The following is a 25,651-nucleotide window of genomic DNA, read 5'->3' as shown; positions in this document are numbered from 1 at the left end:
GCATTAGTGAGCACTTGATAAACAAGGGTGGTAAGGAAATGCAAGTCAAACCCACAGCGTGGTAAAAATAAATGGTAACTGTTATTACTACAAGGTACACTTTCCATGGAGAATTTTATGCACATTTATCTCCTAGAAAGCAATTAAAAATGAAAAAACTGGGTGAAAATCTTGTTCTCTAGCAAGTGTTTCAGTCCTAGCAGAGAGAAGTCACCATCCGATTGCCTAGCAGAATACCCTAGGGTCTCCATCCCCATCCCCAGGCTCTTCTCGGCTGCATTCAGCCGTCCTCTCTGGGTAAATACTCATTAGGCACTCACAGTGAGCCTGAAGGAGGGCTAGAAACATCTAGTGGTTAAAAAAAAAAGGCTTCAGCTCCTGACACCCTGGAGCTTACAGGGAAGTGGGGGAGATGCACATTAAATAAATACATAGACAAATGATTATTTAGGGATAATAAAATTTGTGTTTCAAAGAATGTGATACAAAGATATTGAATCTAAGGGAGGTCCTGATATGATCTAGCACCAGAGGCGTGTGTGAGGGAGGAGTCATTTGAAAGGCATTTAAGCTGGGGTTTCATGGATGAATAGGAGTTGGCTGGGTGATGCCTGGGAATGAAAGGAGGAGATAATCCAGGCAGACGGGCATTTTGCTTCAAGGCCTGGCAGCCACAGGTGCCTGGCTCACTAGGGGAACAGACACAAAGGCAGCAAGTTGACTTACTCTAGACCACCCACTCAGAAGCCCTCAGCTGGGAGACGAGTTTGGAGAGAAACCCAAGCCCACAGGAACTGTGTTCTCAGCGGCATCTGTTGTCTCTTCTTTTTCAGACTCTCTTGTGTGCTGATAAAGACTGCCAGGTCCCTGACCCCAACCCCAAGTGAACAAAGTTTTGGGCTCAAATACCCAGAGGCTGCTAATGTGGCTCACTTTCTCCACATGTGAACTTCAGCCAAGACGCCACAACAGGGACTCTGCCCTCTGAAGGCCCCTGGATGTCCACGGCACACCCCACTGGGTTCTGTGAGGCTATAAGTTTCTGTGAGGAAGATAAGTTTCGCTCACAGAAGAGAAGGGAGACAGCATGAAAGAAAACAATGGCCTCAAAGGAGGAACCTCTGATTGACATGAATGGGGATGTTCCGTTAGGAGCATCATGTACCAGGAAAGAAGCCAAGCCCCGGGTCCTTTATTTCTCCACCTGTTTACATGTGATGGAAAGAAGATGTGTTTAAGGTTCCTGTAGTTTTACACTGGGAACTGATGCTCCCGGAAAGGAAGCCGTATGTTCCAGACGTAGCAGGTTTCTTTTGGAATTCACACATTGGGAGTCTGGCGCTCTCCTCTAAATGGGACTTACGTTGTCTTTTTGTTCAAGACCGCAAGCTTCTTCCAGGATCAGAACCGCCTGCCAGCCTCCTCTGATAAACAGCCCACCAGCTCTCATGGTAGTTCAGAGGTTTAATAATTAGCCTAACTCCTTGTTTATCTAAGTGGTAATTACCACTGCGATGGAATAATATTTTAACTGCAGGGGAAGCCTTACAGAGAGCCCTATCCCCCTTAAGTAAAACCTACTGGCTGGGAATGGCCAACAGAGCTGCCCATACTCGGAGGCAGATCTCTGTGTCTGAGATGCCGTCATTAGAAGCTGCTCCAAAGACCTAAGGAAATGTGCCCAGGAGAAGTGTGTGGTCCTAATCCTTTCAACTGAGGCTCAATGGCCCAGCAAAGCATGAAAGTGAGGCCTGTGCTTCTGAAACGTAACAGTCTAGAGTCTGTGGAGCTGGTGAAGCAACCTCACCACCGCAGGAGCAAATCTCAGCAGGTCCGATTCAAGGAAGATGGCACCAGTAAGACTCCGCCTGGTCTAGCTGAGGTGGATGTCCAGACGTCTGAGGACCCGGCTGTAATGGGCAAGACTCAGGCCTCCAGGCACCATCACCTCCCCACCTATTCGCTCTCCTTTCCCAGGTCCCAGAAGGCAGGGGGCTTTCGGAACATAGCGATCCAAACGTCCCCCAGTCTCAGGAAGCATTTCCCAGTTTTCAAAAGGAAGAGACTCACAGCTAGCAAGTCCCTGGTGGAAATGCCGACAGCATCCCAAAGTGCCATCCAGGTGAACGGCAGTCTCTCTGAGCAGGACATTGTGTCCTCTGACCTTGCCTACTTACGGCTGGCTCAGCATCTTGAGGATGGGCCTCGAAGGGTCAAGGTATCCCACCCGTTTCTCCCTAGAATGTCCAAGGTGCAAAGCAATGGGCCTGTGAGCCTATGCTTTGAAGCTGGGACATGGAGAGCCTTGGAGAAAGTAACAGCTGCCATTCAGGTCCCAGATGATATTTACCATAGTCCTACCTGGGCAGGAAGGGAGTCCACTTTGAGCCCAGACCGATCTGCTGAGATGAGCAACTCCATACCCCCTTCGGTTGACAGGCATCCAGGTGACGGGAGAAGAGAGCTGCCACCAGATTCAGAAAGAATCCCCTCCTGCTTAAATGCCCCCAGTAGAGCCAGTCACATGCCTGGCACAGGGAACCTGCAACCTGAATTGCTTTTGCCCAAAGATAACTCCAATGACAAAGACCTTGGCCCTCTGTCATCTAGGTCAAAGGAAAGGTGTGCTCCCTCATATCCACGGACTCACAGCTCCCCTCCACCTGGCTCCCAGAGTCAGCCAGCCCAAACAGGGGGGGCTTCAGACTGTTCTTCATTGAGTAACAATTACCAGGACCTGCAGTCACTTCAAACTAACAGTGAGTCAGGATCTGCCCCTGTGTGCCAGGAGCAGACGGCAAAGAACCCCATCAAGTCAGACATCCCAGAGCTTCAGAACTGTCCAGGAAGCGGTCACCTCCCCTCCTCTCTCCCCAACAGGGAGACCAAGCAGCAGAGAGTGACTGGCGGGATTAACCCAATTCACCTGGTGCAGGGCGAGCTCTGCGACCTCCAGGGCAGGCTGCAATCTGTGGAGGAGTCTCTGCACTCAAACCAAGAGAAAATTAAAGTCCTTTTGAACGTAATTCAAGACTTGGAGAAAGCTCGAGCTCTCACAGAAGGGTAAGGTGGATTTGGGGGAGTGGAGGGAGGGTAAAGTCATTTGGGAGGATAGGGGCAGAGAGACACCCTTGCCTTCCATTAGTAAAATGTCTCCAAACTGTTTGAAATTCTATCGTTTTCCCAAATTATAAGCAATGGTCTCTCTTTCTTTGGACTGGGTTTCATTGGGTTGTAGGCTTAGGTGGATTTCCATGATGATTGGTTTTTATTTCCAAATGACAACAGATTGGGGAAAGGGGACAATGAAGCAGCAGGGTCAAAAGTTACTTTTTATTAAGATGTGGGTCCAGTCAGTAATGATAGGGGAGAATGACAGTAAGCAGGTTCTGCCCCAACCCTATCCCTGTAGGGAGTTACTACTTTTGCACAGTATTTTAGCTATTTGTGTGTTTGTCACAGAGGACTTGAGGTAGCCACTAAGCTTACTGTTGACCTTCCCCTCCACTGACCACTTTGAAGGCTTGAGCCAGTCCATCATAGACCAGCGAGGTAGGGACTGAAATGAGATCATAATTCCGCAAAGAGAAAGAAGCTCCAGAATGCTTTCCTGGGTGACTCAGCATCCGTCTGAGGACAGGAAGGCAGTTATTTGTCTAGGTGTGGGATGCTCCTTCCTTGAAACAGTGCTCCCTAAAGACTGAGGAAAAGGAATAGTGAAAGCTAATCAACCAAAGGGTAGGAAAAGGAAGAATTAATTAACTGGCATTTGCTGCTATGAATCAGAGTCAACATAGCCTTACAAGAGAGAAGCACTGCGATGAGACAGGGAGAAATGTACTGACCTAAAGGGATCAGGAGTTTTAATCATCTTCCTCTACTCATTTGCAAAGTCCCTCAGTTTCCCCATTTATCATGTGGGGGTAAGAATAACTGACCCATCTCAGAGGATTATTGTCAGCATGAAGAAAATCCAGATCTCAAAGTATTTAAACATCTATAAAGCATTCTAGAAACGTGATATCCTATTAATATGGATTTCTTGTTTCTTTGTTTGCAATGATCATGAAACTTCAGACTTTGGAAATCATGAGAAGGACAATGCTGTGCTGCAGGAAATGAGTCTGTAGGATGTGTGCATCCCAGGGGGCGTTTGCCCATAGATTTATCTAGCAAATGCTCTATTTTGCAGGCGCAACTTTTATCGAACTGGCCAAGATCTCAACAATTGCAGTACCTGCCAGAACACGGCATGCATCATATACAGGTACCTGGCCACAGCTGAGACCTGCTCTGTAGAGCACAGAAGTTGCGGGGTCCACGGAACACTCTTGTAATCTCTGTTAGATGCAGAAAGTCAAGAGAGGGGCAAAGACAGAAGGCCTTTGGATACATAAGACAAAAAAAGAAAACAAGGTTGTTTGACTATGAAATGTTAACATCTGAGGGCATTTCAAAGAGGGCATTGTTTTGTTTCCTCACAATAAGGCCTATGAGCAAATCCTTTTGAGATCATCACCCTTCCCCTTCCTGAGCACTAAGCACCAGCACCTTGCTAAGCTCTGCATGTCCCTTTGTATCTCACTTCACAGAACACCTCTTAAAGTAGGCGTTCATGTCCCCAGGGAAGTTTAGTCCTTTGGCCCCACTCACACATAGCATTTTCAGAGAGCTGAAGGGGATCTCAAAGCAAATATTCCGAGACTCAGGACTCGGATCCATATCTTTCTGACACCAAGCCCTATTTATGATCCTGATTGTTGTACCGCACATCCTACCCCTCCACAGTAACTACCACATGCCAAGCAATTACAATATGTCAAGAACTGTGATAGGCACTGTATATTCAGTTCTAAGCACACTGCTTCTTTCCAGCAAGAGGCAAGGTTGCTGCCTTAGAGTGAACTTTTAGAAGAAACAGAAGGGAAACGTCGTACAGTGGTAGGAGCCCTAAACTAGGAGTCAGAATCCCCAAAACTACATCTGCTAACATGTGTGCTTCAGTTTCCTTATCTGCAGAGTGGAAACAATTACTCCTCTTGAGAGTTGCCATAAGGAATAAACGAGAAAATACATGTGAATGCCTTTCATAACAGTAAAGTGAAAGTGAAGTCGCTCAGTCGTGTCCGACTCTCTGTGACCCCATGGACTGCAGCCCACCAGGCTCCTCCGTCCAGGGATTTTCCAGGCAGGAATACTGGAGTGGGGTGCCATTGCCTTCTCCAGGTTGTAACAGTAAACTTCTGTACAAATCTAGGCACTCATTCCTGCTATTACTGGATCGCTCAATGCCCATTTAGCTGGTGGTCTCCTTTCAGCAGCACGGTGCAAAAGTGGTCGAAAGCGGTCATTTCAGGTGATGGCTTCTAATTCTGTTTGACAAAAGGATATAGTGTGATTTTCTCTATTACTTTTCTCTCTTGATGAGAAAGGCAGCTAGGGTCTGAGCACACTGAAGCCCGACTGGGTTGCCTGTGTGTGTTTGTTTTTAATGTCTCACTCTTTCCAGTAGAATCCTGAGATTTCACCCTAGCAAGGGATGGGCAGCAGGAAGTCAGGGGCTCCTGCCTCAGGTGAGGTCTTGGACATTTTCTCACTGAACTGTCAATTCTTTAAACCTAAAAGTCACAGGACCACAAAGTGTTTTCATCAAATACCAGGAGCTCCAGGATCTCACAAAAATATGCCCTTTACCTTAGTGTGAAATATCTCCTCTTAAAAGGGAGCTCTGGAAAAGGCTTGGGCATTGGAAAGAATAATTAAGGAGTCTCATCAATTGCTTACCTTTGTTCCTTCTTTTTTTAAAAATATCCTCTATCTTAAGCAAATTTCCTATCACCAGGAGGACAAAACTCATTAAATGTCTAGATTCAGGGAGGACAGAATCTTTTCCTCCTAAACAAAAAAATATATACAGATATTTTTTTAAATAACTTTCATTTAAAGTTTGAAAAGTCTCTTTTTCCCAGCAGCCAAATGATATATTTCCTATTATCTTAAGATGACTTTCTATTTAGCTTCTGTAAGTTAAAGGGACAAACAATCATTTTCCTGTCTTCTGTGAGTTTCATGCCCTGGCCTTGGGCAAATCCTTTCTGGCCTCTGAGTTTCCTTATCTGAAAAATGAAGGCCTTTGATTAGATGGTTTTGATGGTCCCTTTCAGTTCTGACATTCTGGTGTTCTAGGTTGAATTAAAAGTGGTAATATTTGCCTAAACTATAACCTTCCAACCAGTATGAGAATATTTACATTTTTCTAGTACTTACTTCAAATGTCCCAAGTAAACAGTCTAAATTCACCCTTGAATGGGTTGGCAAACCTTCATTTACACATCCCTTTCCAGTTTTCCAAGAAGAGCAGCCACTGCATGCATCTACCCCTCATTACCATTCAAAGCCAGACTGCTCTCCCAGACAGTTTCTGTATCGTTGTGTCTAAGCCATTGTGAAGGAACAGGCAATTAGTCTGACGAAAGCAAAGAGATCAGTACAACATCCCAGTAATAGTAACAGAGGGAAGATGAGAATTGTCATTTCTTTTTTCTTTTTAAACATTTCAAATGACTTCAAACCCTGTGTTGTGTCCTGCACAGTCAGATCTTGCAAACTAATAAATAAGTGATGTGAAATAGTCATCCCCAGGCCCTGCGCAGCTGCAGGCTCTCTCTCTGACGACGGATGGACGCCAGTGCATGTCACTGTACATAAAGCACATGGGCGCATCATGGACTGCCTGCCGGGTCTTCTTCCCTGGAGATGCTGTAACTAAGTTAGCAATCCATACGGTTTTCTAAGTGGCTTCATCAGCTGAAGGCTATGGCTATGCTACTTGCTTCCATCAAGACAAGTGGGGTCAAGGGTTCCATCCGAATCATTCTCTCAGCTTCAAAAGGAGTCTTTGGCCCACTGCTCCTCAAAGCCTCATTGGCTTTCTTCTTTCTAAGGTACACTGTGATAGATCCTCCCTTCCCAAGGAGAACAGCACCAAAATGGATGCCCAGAGATGTCATGCGTGACTCTCAGGACCTTCCATACACCAGGAAGAATAAGCTCCTTGGAGCTCTGACTGCTGTGGGACTCAAGGGAATGGGGTGGAAATTGGCCCTGTGACTCAAGCTGGTTCCAGGCTGTTTAGTTCCCAAACACTCTCCTCACCTCTCCTTAGCATTACTCCTAGGACAAGTAACTGAGAGGGTTTCTGAATGCCTCCTGTGGTACTCAAAATTAAATAGCATGGAATCACTTAGTGAGAAGGTTGTTCTCTTTTCAAATTGATTTCAATTCTTCTGATTTACCTAGAGGGAAAAATCTGAGTTTGGTGCTAGAATGTCTTCAAAACCTTTCTAACACTTACTTATCACAGTTCTTTGCTAAAAGTGAGCATGTTTCAAGTTCATAGCCATGGGCAAGCAACAGTTCCTAACCAGAATGTAATCATTTCTAATTCTTTATGGAAGCTTTTAACTTTCAAAACTAACTCTCCTATATATTCACTGTTATGCAGGTCTTATTTTCAAAAGATATATTGCCTGCTTTGTATACATGTTTTTAGTATAAAGAATGAATTGATTTAAAGAGAAAAAATTAAGTACATAATTGTGCAAGTGGTGTGGGGAGTTTCACAAAAACCTTGCAGGTAATAAACAGCGATTACAATTTGGGAAAACAGTGCCCTAAGGAATGCTCTTCCTTTCCTCTTCTCAAGGTCATGGCTCTCTCCAAGCCACATCCCTCCTCCTTCTCTCGGTCCAGTTTTTACTCCTCCAGCCATATCTCCCTGCACTTCATCTTCACAGTCACTCAAAAAATAATCACGGAGCCTCTTTGGAGGTCTTTGACTACACCGATCATGCATTTATTTTATGGATGTAGCTCCCAGGAAAACGTCTATCTGGTTTAAGTTAAAATGTCTCAAATGTTTTAAGGGAAAAGAATTGGAAGTTTTGCTCAGAAAGAAAAAATTTCTCCTATCATCCAGGTGTGTTTCTTAGGAAATGGAAATAAAGAGCAAGTAGCAAACTAAACCATTCTGAATGGACGAAGGGAGAGACTGGCCACATAAGATGTGAAAGGTGCTAGAGAGGAGGAGATGACAGAAGAGCTCTTGTTTGTTCAGGGGTCTTCCTGGACAGGCTGTCTCCTCTTCTTATCCTCAGCCTCTGTTCATGGCTTCAATGGCACTCATGGATTTTAATATCAGTGACATCACCTTCCTCTATCTTCTCTTTAATGAGTGTTCTCTCTTTATATATATACATATATATATATATGTATAAACTACCTACGAATCTTCCCATCTTGATATCTCAAATGTACCTCAAATTAACCCTAACCATATACCAAAATACATTTCATATTTTCCTCCACAAAATTCTCTTCCTACATTTCTTATTTGTTCAGCACTGCTGACCATGATTTCATAAAGAAACCATGGTCCACATTGTCTCATTCTTCTCCTTTACAACACACATCAAACTGGCTACTGATTCTCCCTGCTATATCCAGCCCCTTAGCTTCATTCCCTTCGTCTCTGGACAGTAAAGGTCCTCATCGCTTAAACGCTAACTGGCCTTTTTGCCACAGGTCCCTTTCAGTCTGTCCCAAGTAATTCTTCACACAGGTTGCTAACTTACTGAAAAGTAGAATCTGATCATGTCACTCCCCTGCTAACCAATTTTGTCCCACTGCCTGTTGTTCCCTTTAGCTAATTTTCAAGGCCCTTGGAATGTGACAGTAACCTTGTTAACTGCTGGGTCTCCTATCTCTTCCCAGCCACAGTGAACTACTCAGCTGGCTTCAAATACTGGGTGTTCTAGCATACATAAGTTTCTTAATTTCCTGGAATGCCTTTTCTGCTCTGCTTCATCTGGAAAACTTGTAGCCTTGCAGCTTAAAAGCCAGTTCCTCTGAATAGCCTTTCACTCCTTCCCAAGAAGGAGCCCCTTGGCAAGCACATTCCTCTGCTATACTATTTCTCTTATGACATTGCAACACAGTGTTTATGAGTTTCTTTCCTTCACAGCAGAAGACCAGTATCTCAAAGTCATGGCCAGTGTCTAATACACAGTTAGTGATCAGTAGAACCCTCAAAGAAGGGAAGAGCTATACTGACTGGGGTGGGGTGGAGGATGAAAAGCAGTGGCAGGCTTGAGACAGCTGTTTAGATGGTCCTAAAGTCAAGGTGGGCTTCCCAGGTGGCACTATTGGCAAAGAATCTGCCTGCCAACGCAGGAGATGTGAGAGACTCAGGTTCAATCCCTGGGTCAGGAAGATCCCCTGGAGGGAGGGCATGGCAACCCACTCCAGTATTCTTGCCTGGAGAATCCCATGGACAGAGGAGCTTGGAGGGCTACTGTCCATGGGGTCACAAAGAGCTGGACACGACTGAGTGACTAAACAACAACCAAAGTCAAATCAGTGTGACAACTTTTGTGTGTCCCTACCCTTGGTGGGGAAACAGAAGGTCTTAATTAATCAAATAATTGTATTAGGGAAGGAAGGCTTCTGTGCAGCAAGTCTCAGTAGATCTCTTGGAACTGAATCAAACAGTGACTGAATGTAGTACATGGATTTCCAATTTTCAAATACCCGGAACACTACAAGATGGAACCTAATCAAGTCTTCCTGTGATGACTCAGATAACTTGTTGCAATTCACAAAACATTGAGATCCTTGTTGATCACGGACTTCCAACCCTCTTGCCCAGTACTTCTGTACCGACTATGGTAGGAAAGCAAAGTCTGATTTGTGGAAAAATGAACACTCCATCCAGGCCATCCCGTCTCCCTTCTACAGTGTCTGAACCGCACCAGTGAGTTCCTTGGAAAAGAGCTAAGGCACTAGATCTGCAGGGTCTCTCAGTAAAACATCAAAACCCAGTGTAGTCGATAGAATGATGTCCACAGGAGACGTCTACACTTTAACTCCTGGACCCTGTGAATACATCACCTGACCTGGTAAAAGGGACAATGCAGGTGTGATTAAGGATCTTAGAGGACAGCATGAGTAGCCTGGAGGGTCCAGGTGAGCCTAATGTAATCATATGGACCCTTACAAGGGAGAGATGAGGGCAGGAGAGGGAGAGTCAGAGAAGGAGGTGAGACAGCAGAAGCAAAGGTAGGAGTGACATGGTCACAAGTTAAAGGTGGGCAGCCTCCACAGGCTGGGAAAGGCAAGGGACGCATTCTCGCCTGGAAATGCCAGAAGGAACCCAGTTCTGCTGACACCTTAATTTACAGTTCTGGAGGACTTCTGACCTCTGGCTCTCTAAGAGTAAAATTCATGTTTTTTTTTTTTTTTTTAATACTTTGGCCACCTCATGCAAGAGTTGACTCATTGGAAAAGACCCTGATGCTGGGAGGGATTGGGGGCAGGAGGAGAAGGGGACGACAGAGGGTGAGATGGCTGGATGGCATCACTGAGTCGATGCACATGAGTTTGGGTGAACTCCAGGAGGTGGTGATGGACAGGGAGGCCTGGCGTGCTGTGATTCATGGGGTTGCAAAGAGTCAGACACGCCTGAGTGACTGAACTGAACTGAACTGAAACCCACTAAACTTGCGGTAACTCATTTCAGCAGTGGTAGGAAACGAATGCACCTGGATTAAATCCTCATAATTCATAAACTGCTCACATCTAATTGGAGGTTGGTTTATTTGACTTTGATGATTTCTACAACTCTGACAGCTAAGGGAAGACAAGGATCTGTTGGGATGAAAATTAGGGGAAAGAAATGAGAGCTGCCAGTTACTGGGGCTTGCCAGTGGCACTAGTGATAGAGAACCCGCCTGCCAATGCAGGAGACATACGAGCTGTGGGTTTGCTCCCTGGGTCAGGGAGATCCCCTGGAGGAGGGCATGGCAACCCACTCCAGTATTCTTGCCTGGAGAATCCAAAGGACAGAGGAGCCTGGTGGGCTACAGTCCATAGCGTTGCAAAATGTCAGACACGACTGAAGTGACTTAGCATGCACACATGCACCAATTACTGGTCACTGCAAATGCTTTTTGTTTTCATATCTGATCCCAACCACCAGATGAGATAGATAAAAATACTCCCATTTTACAGGCGAGGTAACTGGGGTCCAGGGACTTGCATGTTATTCATGTTAGACAATGGAGACTGAGAGTGAGTGAGAGAGGCACTTGAACACTTATTCTGAAACTAATAAATGGCAGTATCAAGATTGGAACTTAGTCCTCTCTGCCTCTTGGTCAGATTCCATGGCATGCTGCCTTCAGAGGCCAGGCCTGCTTGAGGGTTATCAGGGCTCAGTGGAATGTTGTATGGCTGAGTTATCTTCGGCTAAGAGCATAGTTAGGGTTTGTGTTTATGATACAGGACATAAATAGTGTTCTCAAGAGTGATAGCAGGCCATCTGCAGCAGTCTCCTAGGTATCTGTGAATATTTGTTGCTGGTCTTCAAGCCCCAAACCTCCTGGCTCAGCGAGGTGGGGAAGAGGATGGGAATCTGTAGGTACAGCCAGCCTCCCAGGAAAGTTTGATCGCGAAGAAGTTTGAGAAACATTCAACTAGGTAAAGTCAGAGTCTTGAGAGGAGGTGGTGGCAGTCGATTTACTAGAAACGTTTGTGACATAGAAAGCTCTTGCTCATAAACTAGCCCAGAAACTAGCTTTTGTTTTAAATGCATCATTGGAGAGATGCTTTACCTTTCTGCTTGGCTTCAGTTACAGGGTTAGTGGTCATGGACAGACCTAACTAAAGGGCGCAGGTGAGGGTGGAGGAAAAAGGAAAGGGAAAGGAGAGGGGCTTGCTCACAGAGTAAGCGTGTCTTATGATGCCTCCTATTTGCAGTGAGAAGAGAAAACAAGCTTCTGCCGGTCTACGTCGGGGCCAGGCTCTCATCTTACATTATTTAGGGTGTTCATTTGTAGTCTCTCCTTCCTCCCACACCTCCCAGCTCCTCAGACCTCATCTGAGAGCAGGAACAGAATAGTAATCCCTGATTACTTTCCTCCTCCAATTAAGGTGCAGACCAATTAGAGCCCAATTCTGCTCCCAGGCCAGGATCCCCGATGCTAGGAACTCTCCTCTGGGGTGTCCTGGAGGAGCAATTACAAATGCCTGCCAGGGTGGGCATGCAGAGTGCCATCCCACGTCACCCACACCACTTCAGGGAGGGGTAGTCACGCAGGCTCCTGACCCAGGGCATGTGCGTGAAGCATCCTCTCATTTCCTCAAACTCTACAGACCATAGGCTGCCTTTTTTTTTTTTTTTTTTTTTTTTTATCATTACTGATTCCTCCACTGCTGCGATCCTCCAAGCTAGGCAGAAGAAGTTAGGGAGATACAAAAGGAGATTTGCTGCCAGCACCTCCCTTTGTCCTGGTGACCAGCCTCCCGGTTCTTGCGCCCCCTCACTGCTCCGACATTCAGAACTTATCATAAGGAGTCTCTCTGGAACACAGGGCAAAGCCATACAGCTGTGTGCCCTGTAGGAGAAAGGCCAGCCAAATCTTCATCCAACTAAGGAAAGAGACTCCGGAGGGCTACATGAGTCACCTGGGGTCGTGCAGTCAGAGGTGCCGAGAACCTTCTTGAGTTTCCTTTGATGGTTAAGTAGTTTGGCCACTGGGCCTTGGCCTTGCCTGCCACTTAAAGCTATCACCTAACCAGAGAAAAAGGCATTTCACTAGAAATGCAATATACCTGCTGCTGCTACTGCTGCTAAGTCACTTCAGTCGTGTCCGACTCTGTGTGACCCCATAGATGGCAGCCCACCAGGCTCCGCCGTCCCTGGGATTCTCCAGGCAAGAACACTGGAGTGGGTTGCCATTTCCTTCTCTAATGCATGAAAGTGAAAAGTGAAAGTGAAGTCGCTCAGTCGCGGCCGACTCTTCACAACCCCATAGACTGCAGCCTACCAGGCCCCTCCGTCCATGGGATTTTCCAGGCAAGAGTACTGGAGTGGGTTGCCATGCTATATACCTAGGTCTGTGAATTTGTTTAAGATGCTCTCCCAGTGTGGAGCCAGGGGAACTGTGAGAGCCTTGTCTCCAGCCACAGTCCTCTGTCTGGCCAGCAGTGACGTCTGCAGTGAAAAGTAATTACAAAGCACACAGCATAGTAATGTGTGTTCCTTCGAGTAATCACAGATGCCTTTGCTGCTGTCATGTCAGTGCAGTATGGACTGATCAGTGTTCAATTCAAATGCAGGAACATGAATGTTAATGGCAACCCTTCAAACAACTGCCACCAAACACAGCTCAAGCTGTCTCTTTTGAAAACAGGCATAAAGTTTGAGGGATATTGTGGAAACTTCTCTGAGCCTTGACAGCTTGGTCTCCCAGACATTTGCCATTAGCTTCCATTTCTCTCGGTATGTTTCCCCCCTTGCTTCTTTTCCCTCGAATAGAAGGGGAAAGAAGAGGATTTATAGCATCAGCAATTTGTCTGCAATAAAAATGAAACCGATTTTAATGCATTAATAGCTAAACAGGCTGAAACATGCCATAAATATAACATCAAGCATGCTGAGAATTTCACAGGAATAACAAATGGATGGCTGCTGGCGTGCGGAACACAGTTGACCGCAGAATGACCCAATCTTTATTTCTCTGTCGAGTTAATGCTACAATCGTTACTATTTGTTGATTCAGACACTGTGCCAGGCATTTTACTAAACAGCATACATGTATCATCACTTTTCAGACTCCCAAGAACCCTTAAAAATGGGGCTGGTTATTATTCCCATTTTATGGATGAGGAAACGGAGACTTGGGCAGGTCATGTGATTTGTCCAGGATCCACCAGCGCTAGGGCTTAAACCAGTCCCTTTTTCAGAAGGCATTCCTATCCCTTCCCCTCTTACCTTCTCACCTTGCACCATCACTGAATATTCGTACTACAGTTCTCTGAGATGGCCTTCCCTTTCTGAGGACTTAATGTGAAGACATTCTCAACACAGAGCCACGGCACCCAGAGTGCAGACCTCTCCCACAGATGGTGATCAGCAGGGAGATTTCTGCAGCGTGGCCCTGCTTATTTATGCACCAAGAAGAGAACCTGCAATTCTCCGGGGACTTGTCAGCACAGATGCCCAAGGAGAAGGGGCGTGCTTGCTGGCTTGAAATGGCTGTGATCTGTGAAGCTTAAAATTGTATCCTATAAATAATGAGCACACTGGTCATTAGGAGGAAGTTTTAGAAACAATATTCCTTCCAGGCTGGGGAAAATTAAAAAAAAAAAAAAAAAAAGCCATCTAAAGTTTCTACTTTCCCAGACTGTGATTCATCCACAGAGACACTTTCCAAAGTGGTGTGATTTATCCAAGTGGACAGGAACCCAACCACCCTCGCTGAACCCATTGATTCTTACAGCTAATTCTTTTAAAAAGAAAGTTGCAGGAGGTCAATAAATCCGTGGTGCACCTGGGTTCTGTGGTGAGAGGGGCCACAGAAACACTCCAACAGAGATGAAGAGGTAGAGAGAGACTTGCAAGTGGTTTTGTCTTCAGGGAGATGCCACGGATCATTAGTTTCTCAGCCAACTTGCTTAGAGTGTCTGGATTTATGGTTCGTCACCATGTCTCTTGATAAAAGAGCAAGACCCACCTGCTGAGAAGGATGAGCAAAGGGCCACTGCAGGACTCAGCAGCCTACAATCAGACCCAACACTGCGGAGCCCAGACACCACCTTGAGTACGCAGCCTCTGATGGGGCGTCTGTCTTCTCTGAATACACAGCCTCCCTGTCAGGACAGCCTTACAATCAGGAAACGCTATGGCAGGGTGGGCTGGTCGCCTGGGTCATGAAGGGTCTTCCAGTGGCCCAGCCCACATTGAGTCTTGTTCCACAGGGAGATGTGAGGTCATTTAGGTGCACTGGGCTGGGGTCACCATCCCATCCCACACTCATTTGGTAACCAGGATCTCATACATATTGAACACTACTGTTCTTTCAGTGCTGTGAATCTTAGTGTACAAGCTTTGGAGCCAGAGAGTCTAGGCTCAAATCCTTGCTCTGTCACTTACTAGTATGTGCCATTGGCAGAATATTTAACCTCCTCTTGCCTCATTTTCCTCATTTGTAACATGAAGATAATGCTTATCTCATGGGTCTGTGAGAATCACATGAGGCATGAGAATTAATAAATTTGTAGTATGATGTATGGAATAGAGTTCATTCCATAAAAGATAGTCCTTCTTCTTCTCCTTTTTATCCAACCTCTTCTTCATTTAAATTACCATGCATCCTCACCTAACAGGACCCAGGTTCAGTTCAGTTGCTCAGCTGTGTCCGACTCTTTGCGACCCCATGGACTGTAGCACACCAGGCTTCCCTGTCCATCACCAACTCCTGGAGCCTACTCAAACTCATGTCCATTGAGTTGGTGATGCCATCCAACCATCTCATCTTCTGTTGTCCCCTTCTCCTCCCGCCTTCAATCTTTCCCAGCATCAGGGTCTTTTCCAATGAGTCAGTTCTTTGCATCAGGTGGCCAAAGTACTGGAGTTTCAGCTTCAGCATCAGTCCTTCCAATAAATATTCAGGACTGATTTCCTTTAGGATGGACTGGTTGGATCTCCTTGCAGTCCAAGGGACTCTCAAGAGTCTTCTCCAACACCACAGTTCGAAAGCATCAATTCTTCAGCACTCAGCTTTCATTATAGTACAACTCTCACATCCATACATGACTACTGGAAAAACCATAGCTTTGACTAGACGGGCCTTTGTTGGCAAAGTAATATCTCTGCTTTTTAATATGCTGTCTAGGTTGGTCATAGCTTTTCTTCCAAGGAGCAAGTGTCTTTTAATTTCATGGCTGCAGTCACCATCTGCAGTGATTTTGGAGCCCCGCAAAATGAAGTCTCTCACTGTTTCCATTGTTTCCCCATCTATTTGCTATGAAGTGACGGGACCAGATGCCATCATCTTTGTTTTTTGAATGCTGAGTTTTAAGCCAGCTTTTTCACTCTCCTCTTTCACTTTCATCAAGAGGCTCTTTAGTTCCCCTTCACTTTCTGCCATAAGGATGGTATGATCTGCATATCTGATGTTATTGATATTTCTCTGGGCAATCTTGATTCTAGCTTGTGCTTCATCCAGCATTTCACATGATGTACTCTGCATATGAGCTAAATAAGCAGGGTGACAATACATAGCCTTGGCATACTTCTTTCCCAATTTGGAAACAGTCTGTTGTTCTATGTCCGGTTCTAACTGTTGCTTCTTGACCTGCATACAGATTTCTCAGGATGAGGTAAGGTGGTTTGGAATTCTCATCTCTTGAAGAATTTTCCACAGTTTGTTGTAATCTACAGAGTCAAAGGCTTTGGCATAATCAATAAAGGAGAAGTAGGTGTTTTTCTGTAAGTCTCTTGCTTTTTCTATGATCCAAGAGATGTTGGCAATTTGATCTCTGGTTCCTCTGCCTTTTCTAAAACCAGCTTGAACATCTGGAAATTCATGATTCACGTACTGTTGAAGCCTGGCTTGGAGAATTTTGAGAATTACTTTACTAGTGTGTGAGATGAGTGCAATTGTGCGATAGTTTGAACATTCTTTGTCATTGCCCTTATTTGGAATTAGAATGAAAACTGACCTTTTTCAGCCCTGTGGCCACTGCTGAGTTTTCCAAATTTGCTGGCATACTGAGTGTAGCACTTTCACAGCATCATCTTTTACAATTTGAAATATCTCAACTGGAATTCCATTGCCCCCACTAGCTTTGTTCACAGTGATGCTTCCTAAGGCCCATGTGACCTTGCATTCCAGGATGTCTGGCTCTAGGTGAGTGATCACACCATCGTGATTATCTGGGTCGTGAAGATCTTTTTTGTACAGTTCTTCTGTGTATTCTTGCCATCTCTTCTTAATATCTTCTGCTGCTGTTAGGTCCATACCATTTCTGTCCTTTATCGAGCCCATCTTTGCATGAAATGTTCCCTTGGTATCTCTAATTTTCTTGAAGAGATCTCTAGTCTTTCCCATTCTATTGTTTTCCTCTATTTCTTTGCACTGATCACTGAGGGAGGCTTTCTTATCTCTCCTTGCTATTCTTTGGAACTCTGCATTCAGATACTTATATCTTTCCTTTTCTCCTTTGCCTTTAGCTTGTCTTCTTTTCTCTCCCCAGACAACCATTTTGCCTTTTTACACTTCTTTTCCTTGGGGATGGTCTTGATCCCTGCCTCCTGTACAATGTCACGAACCTCCGCCTGCAGTTCTCCAGGCGCTCTCTCTATCGGATCTGGGCCCTTGAATCTGTTTGTCATTTCCACTGTATAATCATAAGGGATTTGAGTTAGGTCACACCTGAATGGTCTAGTGGTTTTCCCTGCTTTCTTCAATTTAAGTCTGAATTTGGCAATAAGGAGTTCATGATCTGAGCCATAGTCTGTTGCCGGTCTTGTTTTTGCTGACTGTATAGAGCTTCTCCATCTTTGGCTGCAAAGAATGTAATCAATGTGATTTCAGTATTGAGCATCTAGTGATGTCCATGTGTAGAGTCTTCTCTTGTGTTGTTGGAAGAGGGTGTTTGCTCTGACCAGTGCATTCTCTGGGCAAAACTCTGTTAGCCTTTGCCCTGCTTCATTTTGTACTCCAAAGCCAAATTTGCCTTTACTCCAGGTATCTCTTGACTTCCTACTTTTACATTCCAGTCCCTTATGATGAAAAGGACACCTTTTGGGGTGTTAGTTCTAGAAAGTCTTGTAGGTCTTCATAGAACTGTTCAACTTCAGCTTCTTCAGCGTTACTGGTGGGGCCATAGACTTGGATTACTGTGATATTGAATGGTTTGCCTTGGAAATGAGCAGAGATCATTCTGTCGTTTTTGAGATTTACCCAAGTACTGAATTTTGGACTTTTTTGCCGACTATGATGGCTACTCCATTTCTTCGAAGGGATTCTTGCCCACAGTAGTAGATACAATGGTCATCTGAGTTAAATTCGCCCATTCCAGTCCATTTCAGTTTACTGGTTCTTAAAATGTCAATATTCACTCTTGCCATCTCCTGTTTGACTTTCAATTTACCTTCATTCATGGACCTAACATTCCAGGTTCCTATGCAGTATTGCTCTTTACAGCATCGGACTTTACTTCCATCACCAGTCACATCCACAACTGGGTGTTGTTTTTGCTTTGGCTCCATCTCTTCAGTCTTTCTGGAATTATTTCTCCACTGATCTCCAGTAGCATATTGAACACCTACCGCCCTGGGGAGCTCATCTTTCAGTGTCCTATCTTTTTGCCTTTTCATACTGTTCATGGGGTTCTCAAGGCAAGAATTCTGAAGTGGTTTGCCATTCCCTTCTTTAGTGGACCACATTCTGTCAGACATCTCCACCATGACCCATCTGTCTTGGGTGGCCCTACAAGGCATGGCTCATAGTTTCATTACGTTAGACAAGGCTGTGATCAGTTTGATTAGCTTTCTGTGATTGGGGTTTTCTAGTTATACTCTCTAGTTACATCATTTTCTTCTTAGAGTAGACCCTGGTAACAGCTAGGCCATGGGCTAAAACATCTGATCCCTTTTTAGGAGAGAGGACTAGGGGTCAGGAAAGAAAGCTGAGATTCTGATCCTGACTCATGGTGTAACTCCCTTCACCAGAATCTAGGAAAACAACATTCCTAGATTCCTGAGCTATCATGAAGATAAAATGAAAATGCAGACCTGGTATGTTTGCAGTTTGAAAGTGCTATATAAAAGTAAGGTTTCTATTGTTTATTTCTGTCTAAACTTTTTTCTTCTTGTGTCTCACCCAACTTCTCTTTGCCCAGCCAAGATGCTATATCTGGAATCTGACTCTTATTTGCTTTATGCATTTACACATTTACCTACTCTTTGCTTCTCACTAGTTCTTCTTTCAGACAAGCCATGACTTAGGCCTCTTGCTACTTCCAATTACCTAGAAAAACATTCTCCAGCTTTCTACCTCCTAGCATGATGGCTGAAGCATTGATCTGTCAGCTAGATTAGTGAGGTGCCCTCAAGAGGGAAGACTTCAAGCTTGCTTGTATTCTCGGTTTACACACATCTCACTTTCTAAATGCAAAGTGGCACCATGCACAGATCTCTTGTCTGGGAGTGGCTCTAAGACTCCCCAGACAGTGAACTGGGCAGCCCTGATCAGGAGTCAGGCATTTCATGCATCTTCAGAGAACCAACCTTATAGACTTTGAAAGCTCCAAACTATCTCAATGGTTCTGGGCCTGAGTCCTGTATTGTAACGATTTCTTGACCACTATCTGCTACCCACACCTCGCCCCCCACCACTGTGAGTCAGAGTTCTCTGCAAACTAAGCACCTAGCACTTCCTGTGGATGGAGAATACATAAGGGTGGGAAGGTAGAGAGAGAAGGGGGGGATGGTTGGAAAAGTCATTGGTGTTCTATCTTGATATCAAACCCAAGGCAAGCAGCCATTCTCTAGAATCTGCCAACAACCCTCTGCTAAAAGTTTGCTTGAATTCTCTCAAGCAGGCGTTTTAATCCCTCTTAGAAGAGGTTGTTGAATATGGTGTGGGTTAGCCAAGTGGGAAGTTGAGGGGGATCTCCTCTTCTCTACCCAGCCTCAAAACGAAAGACAGATGAGAGAGGGCACTGCCCCTGCCCATTTATAAGGCAGCTGCGACCAAAATAAAATATATTCCTTCTCCTCCCTTCTAAACTAAACAGTAGTTTGTCAAAAGGATGGGTAAGAAGAAAAGTGACAATTTTCCTTTATGTTAATAAATTACTTTGGCCTAAAAAACATTAATCAATTTCTTTCCAAAGGACACAGGGTTCTCTATACTCTGTTATTTGTCTAGCCTTGAAAAGAAAGTCACTTTCAATCCCCTTTAAATTGTCAAGACTAGTGGGGGCACCTGCGGAGATCCCTAAGTCCCAGTGATTATAATGGAAACCTGTGGTGTTTCCATAGAAATATAAAGAGTGCATTCTTCCCTGAATGTACATGGCTGGGGGGGGGGGGTGTGTGTGGGGGGAGCCGGTGAAGACTGATGTTTCTGGCAAGGTATACAATTACTGAAGGGCCAAAGGCACGAGTGAGGAGGTGAGGCATTCACTCCCTGAGATAGGAAGACAAAAGACTTGGTGGAGTGGGCAGAGACCCCATCTACCTGAGGACACTCCCTTTGTTATTGTCCCCCTCTGTACAACTACCTGGTAAGGTCGCTGCAGAGCCTCTACTTTCGTTTGGGTCTTATAAAGAAAAGCAATTTGCCCAAGGTCACCTAGCCAGTAAATGGCACTGCCTCTGTTCAAACCCAGGAGAATTACACGCAAGAGCCCTTTCTCTGAGCTCCCCAGTGTGCTGTGCTTTACCTTGTGAGCTGAGATAGACTTAACATTCTGTCTCCTGGCTCTTCTGTCTCTAGGCCTGCCAGTTCTATACACATTTGAACATACCCAAAGCACTGTTTTTTTCTAATCAGTATTAGGGCACTGTTATGAGTCTAATCACGGCAGATGGTGACTGCAGCCATGAAATTAAAAGATGCTTACTCCTTGGAAGGAAAGTTATGTCCAACCTAGATAGCATATTCAAAAGCAGAGACATTACTTTGCCAACAAAGGTTCGTCTAGTCAAGGCTATGGTTTTTCCTGTGGTCATGTATGGATGTGAGAGTTGGACTGTGAAGAAGGCTGAGAGCCGAAGAATTGATGCTTTTGAACTGTGGTGTTGGAGAAGACTCTTGAGAGTCCCTTGGACCGCACAGAGATCCAACCAGTCCATTTTGAAGGAGATCAGCCCTGGGATTTTTTGGAAGGAATGATGCTAAAGCTGAAACTCCAGTACTTTGGCCGCCTCTTGTGAAGAGTTGACTCATTGGAAAAGACTCTGCTGCTGGGAGGGATTGGGGGCAGGAGGAGAAGGGGATGACAGAGGACGACAGTGATGCTGGATGGCATCACTGACTTGATGGACGTGAGTCTGAGTGAACTCCGGGAGTTGGTGATGGACAGGGAGGCCTGGTGTGCTGTGATTTATAGGGTAGCAAAGAGTCGGACATGACTGAACGACTGAACTGGACTGATGAGTCTTGACACACTCGGGTGCTTTGTTTTGGCTGTTTGTTGCTTGAATTAAGAAATCAGAGAAATGTCACATATAAGGAGAAGAAGGAAGCTGGTTTGTGTGTATGTTCATATAATTTGGTAGAGATATATGGATGAAGAGCTGGACAGTAGGGGTTGTTGAGATATATACAAGACAGATTTTAAAGCAATTGTTAGTTTAATCACCTGTATCATACACTGAGAAGCTACATCCACAAAAGCAGCATCCCCATCTCTATCTCATTGTTGTGTCCCTATAACTGAGCAGTGTCAGGCCTAAAACAGGATGGATGCTTGAATGCATGGATAGATGGAAGAATGAATGGGTGAATGGTTGGATGGCTGGCTAGATGAATGAGCAGATGACTGTATGGATGAATGGATGGTTGATGAATAAATGGAAGGTTAGATGGCTGGCTGACTGGATGGATAGAGGAATGGTTTGATGCACAGATGGATGGATGATGGATGGTAAGATGATGGGTGGATGGAATTTCCTATCTCTAAAAGCTGAGGAAATTCCTAGAATGAGCAGAGGGTGCCTACTTTCTTTGGCTCTATCCCATGCTCTAGAATGAAGGTAATTTTCTGCCTTGGTGAAAGAGGCAGGGTTATTTCAGGAGTCAGGAGAACTATGAATGTGGATGTTCTCTGTATGTGAATTAATACAACAGAGGGTGAGAATCAGGGTTTGCAATTAATTGTTTTGGATTCCTTCCTTAAAGCAACAAGAGGTTGCCAGAGATAATGATTCCCCAGCCTCTGAACCCATCTCCTTAAATCTGAACTGGGGAGAGGGAGCTGTGGGGAGTGGTGACAGAAGCCCACCCCAGCTTCAGGAGCAACAGGGGCGCATCCTGGGTAGTACATCCAGGATGTACTACCAGGAAGTGGGAGCTTTAGTGTGTGTCTGCAGATACTTCTCTTCAGTGATCTGGCAAAATTCTGAGCTTTGGTTAGAATATCTCTAATGGACATGGGTTTGGGTAGACTCCGGGAGTTGGTGATGGACAGGGAGGCCTGGCATGCTGCGATTCATAGGGTAGCAAAGAGTCAGACACGACTGAGTGACTGAACTGAACTGAACTAAACTGAATAGCTCTTGATGTTGGCTAGCAGTTACTAAGGACGCAGAGTCACTAGTTACCAGTGTGAAGAGGCAGGGATAACGTCTGTCTATCTGTCTGTGTGTTTAATACCCCACTTCTGGTACCTAACTGTGGGCCTGCTGCATGGGAGATACTCAATAAATGTTTGTTGAATGACTAGCTGAATATCATTTGATGTTTGTTGGTATCTATCTCTGAACTGAGTGTTGTATATGCATTCTATTGTTTATACATCACTGAGATCCCATGAGTAGCACCATGCTTATTCTTCAGTTGAGGAGACTTTGGCTTGAATATGAGAAATGACTTTGCCACCATCTCACAGTTAATCAGTCATGGAGCTTTGCTTAGAAAAACACAGGCTGTGTTACACATCCATTATATAAATCACACATCCATGAGGATGTCCCTATAGAGGTGACCAGGGAGGCACAGAAAGTGAAAGGATGCAAGTTAAGAGAAGAAAATCTGGAGGAAGCTTTTCAAATATATACAAATAAACACCCATCCCTGATGGTCCCTGAGCATGATTGTTAAGCCCCTATTCCTGTTATTATTATCACCATTGATGTTATTACTATTAATATATGTGGCTCTTGGCTTTGCTTCTTTACTTAACAATGAGTCTTGGGTAGCCCTACACTTGTGCTGATTCATATGATTCCTTAATACAGACATATTTAAATATCCTCCTTTAATGGGCATCTCCTGATCACCACTTCTCTTTGTGTTACTTTATGTGTATATGTTGGAGTCATTAACGTACAGACTCCATGGTCTCCTCTGTACACAGGTCTGCGAGGTAAACATGGCACCTCTGGGGACCAGGGTCCTCAGGGGCTGAGAGAGTCGGAGGCTGAAGAGCCGAAGCTCTGGCTTGGATGGGTGCTCAGGCTCCCCCTGACCTTTGAGGGCCTGGGAATCAGGCCCGTGGCATCAGGGATGGTCAGCCTGTCTTGTAAGTCTGGCTCAGCCTTCTCAGAGCCTCGAGAGCCGGGCCACAAAGACTGACTCCTGCAGACATCTCTGCAGACTGTGTATGGGCTGCCTCTGCCCTTAATTGTCTAGGAGATTTACCTACAGAGGAGCTGCCAGAGCCAGAATGCTTGTGAGAAGGCTCTTAAGCTTGTAGCTGTGTTTGTTACCTGGTTTCATGCTAGAACTCTCAGAGGGCCCAAAGATGAGGAGCCAGCGTGGGAGTGTGGGAGGTGGGGGAAATGCAGAGTCACAGAGATGGTGCATTCTCCTTGTTTAGCAAGGAGGAGAAGGAAATGTCTCACCCAGAAGAGGAGAAACCCTGTGCTGGTTTGTGAAGTGTCATGATTGGTCAAAGCCTCCTACCCAGCAAGGGCTGAAAAGGGGCTGTCATTAAACAGACACTGAGCTGGTCCTCTATGCCCACATCACCTCCTAGAGACCCAGGATCAGAGTAAATGCTGCTGAAAAGGCAGGTCATGATTGTCACATGTGACTAACAAAGCCCCCAGATAGCACCTTCTCACTGGACACCCCAAGCTGGCTTACTGTCTGTCAGGCACTGCTCTAAGTTCTTCCTTTATATTCTCTCACTTAACTAATATAGATTCGTTATTGTTCAGTCACCAAGTCATGACCAACTCTTTGTGACTCCATGGACTGCAGCACACCAGGCTTCTCTGTCCCTCACTATATGCATATTAATTCCAAAAAAGCCTTTGAGACAGGGGCCATTATTAGATCCATTTTATGGGTAAGGAAACTGAGTTGTTAGTTTTATCACATATTTCTCTGTATTACTTAAACATTATATTATGAGGCAGTTTTATGCTTAAAGTGTATATAAAAATAATGAACAATCAGGAGCATTAAATAAATGTGAGAGAGAGGTTGGAACAACTTTAATTGGCCATCTACTATTAGGCTGCCATGTTATGTGCTTCATTTAAACTTAGAAACATCCCTAAGTGGAAGGTATTACACATGCCAATTCCATCAATGAGAAACTGGAGATTCAGAGAGACTGCATAGTTCCCCCAAGGTCACACAGCAAGCAGGCACCCAAGCATTTGGGACTTGATCCCAAAGCCCAGGGTCTTCTCTGTCTGTTGGACACTTGGTGACATTCAATCAGTATGTGCTGATTTGAATTTACTTTCCTTCCTTCCTCTCCGTGTTTTTCAGTGTAGAATATGATTTCCGGCAGCAAGAAGGCAGGTTCCATGAAGTTCTACAGAGTCTGGAGGAAGTGGAGCTAGCTGAGGAGGCCTCTCCCCCACCAAAGTCCCCACCAAAGTCTCCAGTTCCCGAGAAACAGGACTTAAGGCGGAAAACCAAGAAGGTGAAGAAGAAGTGCTTCTGGTGGATATGAGCTCCTGGGGACCATGCCCTCTGCCCTCCCTGAGGCGGGGAACCACTGCCTCAGGCTTTCTCTATTTCCTAGCGAAGGCCCCAGGCTATCAGCCGCTCGACCTGCAAAACCAGAACGACTTCTTGATGGTTTAGCTGCTGCTGGACACCTGATCACAGTCTCACCTGAGTGCGGGGCCTGCTGGCTGAGGATTTCATGGGCCCGAGTTAGCACCTGCCTAGCTTCCTGTCATATATCCTAGTTTTCAAATCTAGATTCCCACCAAGGGCAAAACCCCCATTGCACTTCCCTACATCTCAGTGATGCTCAGCACTTCTTGCTCATCCTGGGTTTATCATCCCAAAGAAAAGAAATAAAAATGTGGTGCAGAGCAGTGAGACAGAGGAGGGTTCTAAGCAGATACCCAGAAAAAAATCATATATCTTAACTGGCAGTTTTCTAAAATATTGGCACTCGTGAGTACAATAGAAGTGGGCAGGGCATAGCAATGCCAGGTCGCCTGGGAGGCTGGGTCGTTTTCACTTTTGATTAGCCCCTTGATCCCAAATCTAGGATTTGTCATCTCATGCTGTGTGTACCTTAGAGTCTGTAGCAGAGTAAGGACAACACAGGGTAGAAGGGACCTGTGAGTATGACTATCCTGCAGCTGTAGCTGCTCCAGGGTGTGCCTTAAATCACCCTGCTTCTCAGCCTGGGGCCTGAGACTGCTTGGCAGATGGATGCAGTCTGGTTTGGGCTTGAACTTTAAGATTCCATAATTAATTTCCCTGCAACATTTAAGATCATGAAATCCAGCAGTCTGTCTGTCCATTTCATCTTACCAGAAACATAAATAAGACTAAGATAAAACACAGCATTAGTACTTGCCCACGCATCCTTGCAGCCTTGTAGATAAGTTCACAGTCTATTAATCTACATACTGTCCCTTCCTGGTGACCAGACCATGGTCACCTGATTGAAGAAGCAGGACTGGGGATGAGGATAGATTTTTTCCATCATAGTATTAAATGCCTTTCCTTCCCAAAGTCTGAATTCCTTTAAAGTCTGGCTCATTCTTTTGATAAGACCCCCATACATGTGGGTCCAGCCAAACTTGCATGGCTGAGCAGACTACTGAAATAATATAATTAAGTAATTGCTAAACACTCTTGGGGATGAGCGGTGG

The 25,651-nt window shown here is 45.1% G+C and overlaps 2 protein-coding genes across 4 annotated transcripts in view; one reads left to right on the top strand and one right to left on the bottom strand.

Annotated features, from left to right (window-relative positions):
- Positions 1 to 25,651, bottom strand: part of DOCK2 (dedicator of cytokinesis 2) — a 452,311-nt gene that overhangs the window by 209,246 nt on the left and 217,414 nt on the right. The window lies entirely within an intron of this gene.
- Positions 1,724 to 24,486, top strand: INSYN2B (inhibitory synaptic factor family member 2B). The gene is made up of 3 exons (XM_055555145.1): positions 1,724 to 3,063; positions 4,193 to 4,267; positions 24,300 to 24,486. Exons 1-3 carry the CDS (start codon positions 1,724 to 1,726, stop codon positions 24,484 to 24,486), a joined length of 1,602 nt encoding a protein of 533 aa, XP_055411120.1.

This window comes from Bubalus kerabau, chromosome 18 (assembly GCF_029407905.1).
Source record: "Bubalus kerabau isolate K-KA32 ecotype Philippines breed swamp buffalo chromosome 18, PCC_UOA_SB_1v2, whole genome shotgun sequence".
NCBI lineage: Eukaryota > Metazoa > Chordata > Mammalia > Artiodactyla > Bovidae > Bubalus > Bubalus kerabau.
The sequence above is the reverse complement of the archived record's forward strand: the minus strand, read 5'-3'. Positions and strand labels throughout refer to the sequence as shown.

What these genes read in the sequence shown, in the direction of transcription:
- INSYN2B (XM_055555145.1), top strand. Translation starts at nt 1,724, where the DNA reads ATGGCCCAGCAAAGCATGAAAGTGAGGCCTGTGCTTCTGAAACGTAAC. An exon ending in GCTCGAGCTCTCACAGAAGG is followed by an intron (nt 3,064 to 4,192) that starts GTAAGGTGGATT and finishes TCTATTTTGCAG; the next exon opens with GCGCAACTTTTATCGAACTG. An exon ending in ACGGCATGCATCATATACAG is followed by an intron (nt 4,268 to 24,299) that starts GTACCTGGCCAC and finishes CGTGTTTTTCAG; the next exon opens with TGTAGAATATGATTTCCGGC.